The 7,903-nt window shown below is 54.7% G+C and overlaps 1 protein-coding gene across 1 annotated transcript; it reads left to right on the top strand.

Annotated features, from left to right (window-relative positions):
* The first annotated feature begins 380 nt into the window (after nucleotides 1-380).
* Nucleotides 381-4,965, top strand: LOC132598362 (melanoma antigen preferentially expressed in tumors-like). The gene is made up of 4 exons (XM_060310781.1): nucleotides 381-425; nucleotides 1,634-1,953; nucleotides 2,298-2,906; nucleotides 4,389-4,965. The coding sequence occupies exons 1-4, from the start codon at nucleotides 381-383 to the stop codon at nucleotides 4,963-4,965; spliced, it is 1,551 nt and encodes a 516-aa protein (XP_060166764.1).
* Nucleotides 4,966-7,903: the final 2,938 nt, after the last annotated feature.

Consider the following 7,903-nt stretch of genomic DNA (forward strand, 5'->3'; position numbering starts at 1 on the left):
TCCCCCCGTAGCCACTCCTGCTGGCAATTTCTCAGGCCCATCCTGACAAAGGTCTCTGAATTCCTCCAAACACAACACACTTTCCCTGGTCTTGGGTAATTTCCTTGGTCTCATTACAAATGCCCAGCCCCTCCCTCTTCCCAGCCAGCTCCTAGTTGTCATTTTGACCTGACCTCCTTTGGGGAAGCCTTAAGCCTCAAAATCTGGAGGACCCGCCATCCCTCAGTGTTACCTCTGTTCCCCCATGAACGGGCACACATTTTGCAGTTGTAGGTTACGTATAAGTGACTGTGTGGTTCTCAGGAATTGTGTTATATTTCTTTTTCCTTTGGGGTGACACCACTAGGTCTGCACAAAGCTGGCTTAACTCAGACATTGGGATGGTTTTGATGTGGCCCATGCTCCTCGAACAAATATGCTTGCAGGTTGGTTTTCTTCTTTTATCTTTTGCTTTCACGAGTGGACAGAGGATCCTATCAGTTGTGTGTAAGGAGAAAGTCATATCAACGTTAGCTGGATGGATTTCCAGTAATAAGATTCCGCTTTCCATTTGAAATGGAAATTTCAGCTGGGATCTGAAAAGTGTGGCCAGGAAGGCCTCTCATGGCTCCTCAGGAGCCAGAGGAGGGACTCAGAGGCCTGAGCACATTGCTCCTTGCACCACACCCGCCCTGGCATCTGGGGCCTCGGGCCCTGACCGCTGCCCCAGCCAGGGTCTCCACAGGACAGGCCATGCAGGCCAAGGTCCTGTAGAGAATTTTTCTTCGCCTTCTGTACACGTTTGCAGTAGCAGGCTTTGCTTTTGCTTCTATGTGAAGTTTTGCCTTAATCCCAAACGTTTTGATTTCTGCTCTGGTTATGCCACTCATAGACAGTTACAGTATTTCTTAACCAAATAGATTTTTTTTCTTTTATTGATGTAAGACATCTAATTAGTTGGAATTTTTGGATGACATTTTACATATTTGGTTTGTGACTAGTAATTACAGTTCATATCATTTATGGTTTTGTGATTTTTACTAGTTTAAAGGGCTTTTTTGGTTTGTTTTCATTTTAGAAATGAAAAGTTTTTTTTTTAATTCCATGGAATAAAAAAAAATTCCATAATAATAATACTCATAGGTACATCTTGGAATCAGTGTTTAGTTTTCTTAATCTCTAACATCACATGCTATCAGATACTGTCATGCTGCTTTATGGTTTCTGATTTAAAGATTTTTAAATGGGGTAACAGTACCCACTGTGTGGTACTCCTCCACCTTTCCCATCTGGGTTATTTGTTGGAGTTTAGGAAGAGACCGTGTTGGGCTAAACTCCTTATTCCTGTTGTTTTCAGTCCTTGAGTGATAATCAGAAGCTTTTCTCCGGAGAGGGTGGGGTCAGCTGTCAGGCTTCTAGGTACCCACCTTTCAGAGGGGCTGGGATTAAATGCAGCATGGGTGGATATGGGATAGGGCGAGAGGTCACCTCGTCCCCTCATTGGGGCTGGCGCCAGCGGGGCCAGAGCTGTGGCCTTGTGGCCAGAGGGGTGTCTTTGGCCCTGCGTTGGGTCCCCTAGAGGGTGGAGGGACGGCAGGGTTGCCGGTCCTTGGCCGGAGAAGGACCCACCCCTTGCTCTCTGGTGTCCCTCCAGTACTCACTCTTGAGCAGATTCTTCAGGGTGGGCATCCGGGCCCCGCCGAAACTCCTGGAACTGGCCGTCCAGAGCCTGCTGAGGGATGAGGCCTTGGCCATCGCCGCTCTGGAGGAGCTGCCCGCTGAGCTCTTCCCACCCCTGTTCTCCGCGGCCTTTGCCGGGATGCACAGCCAGGCCGTGAAGGCGATGGTGCAGGCCTGGCCCTTCCCCTGCCTCCCGCTGGGGGCCCTGATGAAGGAGCACAAGCCTCACCTGGAGACCTTCCAAGCTGCAATCGACGGCCTGGACGTCCTGCTTGCCCAGGAGGTCCGCCCCAGGTGAGGGCGCCCCAGCAGGCGGGTGGGGCCTGGGGGTCTGAGCAAGACGCAGCTGGCATCGGGTGGGGTGTGGTGCGGGGCCACGGGGAGGCCTTGGGGCCGTGGCTGGGCCACTCTGGGAATAGGCTTTCGGGCGTGCAGGGCTACTTAAGGTGCAGAGGTGACAAAAGGCACGTGGGCTAGCCCCCTCCTCGTGACGCTTAAAGTGGGGACCAGGAGGGGCCCCGGAAGCTCGAGGAGCAGCTGGTGTCTGGGGTGTAGCACCCTTGCCTGGGTTCTGAGCCGTGCGGTCCTGGTCCCTGTGGGTCTCCGCACAGCTCAGTGTGTCTCCCGTTGTCCCGCAGGCGGTGGAAGCTGCAGGTGCTGGATTTGCGCCGGAACGCCCACCAGGACTTCTGGACCGTGTGTTCCGGCACCAGGGCTGGTGTGTGCTCACTGCTGGAGCCTGAGGTGGCCCGGCCCGTGAGGAAGAGGCGCCGGGTGGAAGGTGCAAGGGCGTGGTCGAAGCAGACCTCGGCCCCCGTGGAGGTGCTCATAGACCTGTGCCTCAAGGAGGGCACCCCCGATGCGTCCCTAAGCTACCTCCTGAAGAAGGTCAAGCAGAGGAGGGGCTCACTCCGCCTGTGCTGTCAGAAGCTGAGGGTCTTCTCCATGCCGATGCAGAACATCAGGAAGATCCTGAAGCTGGTGCAGCTCGACTCTGTCCAGGACCTGGAGGTGAACTGCACCTGGAAGCTGGCCACCCTGGGCAGGTTCGCGCCGCACCTGGGCCAGATGGTCAACCTGCGCCGGCTGCTCCTCTCGCACATCCACATGACACCGCACGCCGCCCCCGGCATGGAGGAGCGTTGCGTCAGCCAGCTCACCTGCCAGTTTTCCAGCCTGCAGCACCTGCAGGAGCTCTACCTGGATTCCATCTCCTTCCTTGAGGGCCGCCTGGACCAGGTGCTCAGGTGAGGCGTGGCACTGTCTCTCTGCAGACCAAGGCAGGCCTCTCTCGTTTCGTTATCCGTGGGGTGTCTGTCTACTGTCTGCCTGCCACGGATGGTGCCAGAGTGCACGGGCCACTCAGAGGTCCACACGATGCCGCCAGTCCGTCCCCCGGCATCTTGTCACATAGCCTCCCAGGTTAGGGTCAGAGGTGTGGCTTCAGTTAGATGCCTGTCAAAGGGGACTCTTTGCTGGGAATCTGCATCGTGGGGGCTTTGGGCCAGGTGAGGGTGGCTTTGGGAATTCTTCCTGAGAGAGTGATGTCTAAGCTGAGATGATGGAAAATAACTAAGCAGGAGGACATTAACCAGGGGAAAGCCCATCCAACGTGAGGTTTCAAATCGGAAGCTCTGTGCTGAGCAGCTGGTCCACGTGAGCCTGTCCCTCCCACCTATCCCACTTGCCTGTCTGTCCCGGGTTGCTTTAGGCTCCAGGTGAGGTGTGACGTGGGAAATGGGTGATTGTGGAAATGACGGGGAGGGAGCAGGAGTGAAGAGTTGTGGCGTCCATCAGGACGTTAGCAGTTATTGCTCCTAAATAGTCCAGAGAAGAGAAACAAAAAGTCAAATGAGTATCATTATTGAAGTGGCTCCAATCTCGAGTCCAAACTACAACTATTATTTGCTTCTAAGGCTTCTGATTATATAGGAATTCTTCAGTAACAGATGATTTCTTCTAGAAATGTGTTCTTCATTCTTAAAATAGAATCATAGCTTTACCTGGGACACAATGATGAAAGAGGAGAGAATGCAGCCCGATGTATTTGTGTGAAAGAGTTGGATTGATCTCCTTTCTGGCGACTGCAAACTCAAAACATTAAGAATAAACGTGTTCATCACACAAGGACAACGACAAACAAAAGAGTTGTGGAAAGTGAGGGATGGTGTGTGGCTGATACAGCGACCAGAGTTAGCCCCTGCCGGCTGGACCCCTGTGCACGTTGCCAGACCTTGCCTGGCTTAGCCCTTTAAGCACAGATCCCAGTACTCTCCCTGGGAACAGAGAAACAGGTGATGGGGTCCAGGAGGCGGCAGGAAGGAAGCCCGAGTTAAAAGCAGTTTAGGTCATGTCTCCCAATACTGTAGTTTGCTGATCCCCTCTCTCACTTGGGACATGGGGTCAGGCTCCCCGGTGGGCACCTGCCATTGTTACCTTACCTGTGCTCACAACACCTGGCAGGGGTATGTCGTCCCCCACTTGACGGGTGAGCACAGGGAGCACTTGAGGATTCCTTCCCTCGACCCCGTCACACGGCAGATAAGGGATGGGGAAGGACCCCGCTCAACCTTGGGCTGACCTGGCACCTCTCCTTTGACCATGCAACCTCCTCCGGAAGACTGGGATCTGGTGAAATGGGCCTCTCTTCCCTTGAGGCCTGGGCCACCCCACATCCCTCCGCCCACCACCTCCATCCTCCCGGGACTGACTGCTCTGTCTCTCTCCAGGTGTCTGAAGAACCCCCTGGAGACCTTGTCGATTACCAAGTGCCTGATTTCAGAGGCAGACCTGATGCATCTGTCGCAGTGGCCGAGCGTCAGCCAGCTGAAGGATCTGAGCCTTAGCGGGGTCAACCTGACCAGCATAAGCTCCAAGCCCCTCTGGGTCCTGATCGAGAAGGCCTCGGCCACCCTCCAGGACCTGGACCTGGACGAGTGTGGCATCATGGACTCCCAGTTCAGCGCCCTCCTGCCCGCCCTGAGCCACTGCTCCCAGCTCACCACCTTCAGCTTCTGCGGCAACCCCATCTCGATGGCTGTGCTGGAGAGCCTGCTGCGCCACACCGTGGGGCTGAGCAAGCTGAGCCTCGTGCTGTACCCCGCGCCCTTGGAGAGCTACGAGGACGTGCACGGCACCGTCCACCTGGGCCGCCTGGCGCACCTGCACGCCCGGCTCAAGCAGGTGCTGCAGGAGTTGGGGCTTCCCAGTATGGTCTGGTTCAGCGGCGACCCCTGTCCGCACTGTGGCGACAGGACCTTCTACAACCCAGAGCCCATCCTGTGCCCCTGTTACATGGCCGCCTAGCCCAGCGAACGAGCCGCAGGCTTTGTCGCGGGCACGCGGACACTGCCGCTCAGACGTCAGCGCATCTCGAAGAAACACAAGCTATAGTTTCAGAAAATTGTTCATTGTTAGCGGGAAAAGGAAAGGTGATTCAGAGCTGGGCGGGGGGGATGGTGACTTGGGGAGTTGATGGGATCTTCGGGGAGATGCATCTTGTAGAGTTAGAAATGTGAATCTAAATTTCTAGAGGGGGATTCAGGCTTGAGAAGTAGATGGGGGCGTTACGCCTACGTGGATAGTTATAAAGAAATGGTCAGAAATAAAGGGAACCTCAGTGTCATTCACCTGGTGTTCGCTGTGATCTGTGACCGTGATTCTCCCGTTTAAACCTCAGTAATCTCCTGTTAGTGATTAAGTAAGAAGCCAGCCTGTGTGAGGCCCAGGCAGCCTAGGCTGGACGAGGTTCGGCCCCAAGAGTTAACAGCACCATTTCTCCCTCCCTTTGGTCTTGTTTCTGGATCACCTGTTAGGTCCTCACTTACTTCTGTGCCTGTTCAGTCTATCATTGCACACAAGGTGTGTCCTCAGGGCCTGGAATGTACTAAGTGCCCAATAGTGAGCACCACTGGAGGAAACATTCTTCCAAGGGACCCTCGCTGCCAGCTCCACCCAGGCCCTGGACTCCAGCACCCTCCGCAGTGGATCCAGCAGATGCAGAGCCTCCATCCCTGGCCCTGGGTGGTGCCAGGATAGGGCTTCAATGTGCAAAGTCAGGCCCCGAGTCCTGGGAGAAAAATCCACCCACAGACCATCTGGAGCCTCTGGGACTCACCAGCCCATACCCGCCTTCCCACTGCGTCCAGCCCCTTGAATTCAGTCAGTTGTGGCCTGTAAAAACATCCTAATTCCTGCTAGCAAAATACTAGTAAGCTCACATAGACAAATAACATTTGTTTACTATTCATTTCCCACATTGAAAAGAGTTCATCGTTTTGTGCGGAGGTAGGTCACACCAGGGTGAGAATGCCCTTCTTCCGGGAAGACCCCCCTTCTTCCCTGTCGAGGAGGTGATAAGCCAGCTCTGATGCCCTGGATTCTGGGTCCCAAGAGAGAACAAACCCACGCCAGGTCTTGGGAGCACTCGGATAGAGCAGGTGAACGTCAGATTTGGTTTGGGGGTGTGGTGGGGCCACCCCGTGGGACCCCCCAAGACAGCCCATCCAAATGAAAGGGACACGAGCTTCCCTGGGGGCGCAATGGTTAAGAATCCACCTACCAATGCAGGGGACACGGGTTCGAGCCCTGGTCTGGGAAGATCCTGCATGCCGCAGCGCAACTAAGCCCGTGCGCCACAACTACTGAGCCTGCGCGCTACAGCTACTGATGCCTGCGTGCCTAGAGCCCATGCCCCGAAACAGAGAAGCCACCGCAGTGAGAAGCCCGTACACCGCAATGAAGGGCAGCCCCCGCTCGCCACAACTAGAGAGTCCGTGCGCAGCAACAAAGATCCAACGCAGCCAAAAATAAGTAAATAAATAAATTTACAAAAAAAAAAAAAGGGACATGTCATAGAGTGGGGTCCGCCCTGTGGCCCTGGGCAGCCTTACCTGGCTTCCCACACACGACCTGGGGAGAAGGCCACACACCAAGGCCGGGGCAGGGCTCGTCTGCATGTCCCTGACCATGAGCCATCCTCCACCGCCTATGTGGTGTGGCCAACTGTCAGCAATCCCTTATCCTGCCGCACAGCCACTGGCCCTTCTCTATCCTCTTCCCCTAACAGGCACCCTCTTTTCTTCTGCCCCACCCCTGCCAGCCTCCTACCCTATGCCCCGTAAGAAAGAACAAGAAATGGACCCCTCGGCTTGTGGACATGCTTTGCCATTTCTGAAAGAAGAGAGAATGCAGACATCTGTATAAGTGATGGTGTGCTGGGAAGAAGGGAGTCAGAAAAAGATCTCTCTTACTTTTCCCCAGTGCGCACCCAGTCTCAGCATCCCCAAGCATCCCTAAATTACAGAACGTATTTTCCGGAACGGGAACTGGCACCTCTGGGATATGAGGAAAAGTATACAGGACGAGCAGGTTCTCCACGAGGAAGGACAGAGGCAGAGATCGTGGGATCTCAGTGCCAGATTCCTCAGCCGCAAGACAGATAATCACACTGGCCTCGTGACATTGCAGTGAGGTCACCCGCAGGGCTAACCTACGGAAGGCACTTGCCCCGGTCATGGATGGCCCCACATAGGACAGTGGTGATTATTAGCTGCCCGATGCAAGTAAAGGAAGAAAAGCAAAAGTGAACACTGCCTCTTGCTTCTCAAGCAGGGTGCCCTGCACTTGGGACTTTATTTGGCCCAGAGACCACACTTGAGAAAGAAATCTTACAAGAGTCTTTGTTCAGAATTTAGATTTTGTCATCAACATGTTCAAAGAGGCATATGCTATCAATGCAGTGAGGTTCTCAAAGTCAAGTTTGGCTGGAGAGGAAGCTCATCCGTAAGGATGGGGCATGGGGAGGTAGTGACCGCTGGGGGCCCAGGGGCCCGGGGGCCGTGTGGATGGAGGCCCTGTGTGTGTGTGGGCAGGGGGAGCGGGGTGTGCAGCTGTTGGGAAGCAGGCAGGGAGAGTATGGCACATAGGGTGGGATGATTGGAAGTAACCACTTACCCAGGAGCAGCCCCAGCTGCACGTCGGACAGGCAGGAGGGTTAGGGCAGCTGAGGGATAGGATGTGAGAGGGGTGAAGCTGAATAGGAAAGAGCCAGAGAGCGATCTAACACAGGGAAATAGCCACGGGCAGAAACAAGACCAAAAGAAGGCCTGACATGGGAGCTCCCTGGCAGTCCAGTGATTAGGACTCGGCGCTTTCACTGCCTTGGCCTGGATTGCATCCCTGGTCTGGGAACTAAGATCCTGCAAACTGTGCAGCACGGCCAAAAAAAAAAGGCCACACAAAA

The sequence above is a fragment of the Globicephala melas genome, chromosome 13 (genome assembly GCF_963455315.2).
Source record: "Globicephala melas chromosome 13, mGloMel1.2, whole genome shotgun sequence".
NCBI classification, from domain to species: domain Eukaryota; kingdom Metazoa; phylum Chordata; class Mammalia; order Artiodactyla; family Delphinidae; genus Globicephala; species Globicephala melas.

Bases quoted from the DNA above. Each gene is read 5' to 3' on its own strand.
- LOC132598362 (XM_060310781.1), top strand. From the start codon at position 381: ATGGTTTTGATGTGGCCCATGCTCCTCGAACAAATATGCTTGCAG. The intron at 426-1,633 runs GTTGGTTTTCTT...GTGTCCCTCCAG, and splicing joins TCGAACAAATATGCTTGCAG to TACTCACTCTTGAGCAGATT. The intron at 2,907-4,388 runs GTGAGGCGTGGC...GTCTCTCTCCAG, and splicing joins CGCCTGGACCAGGTGCTCAG to GTGTCTGAAGAACCCCCTGG.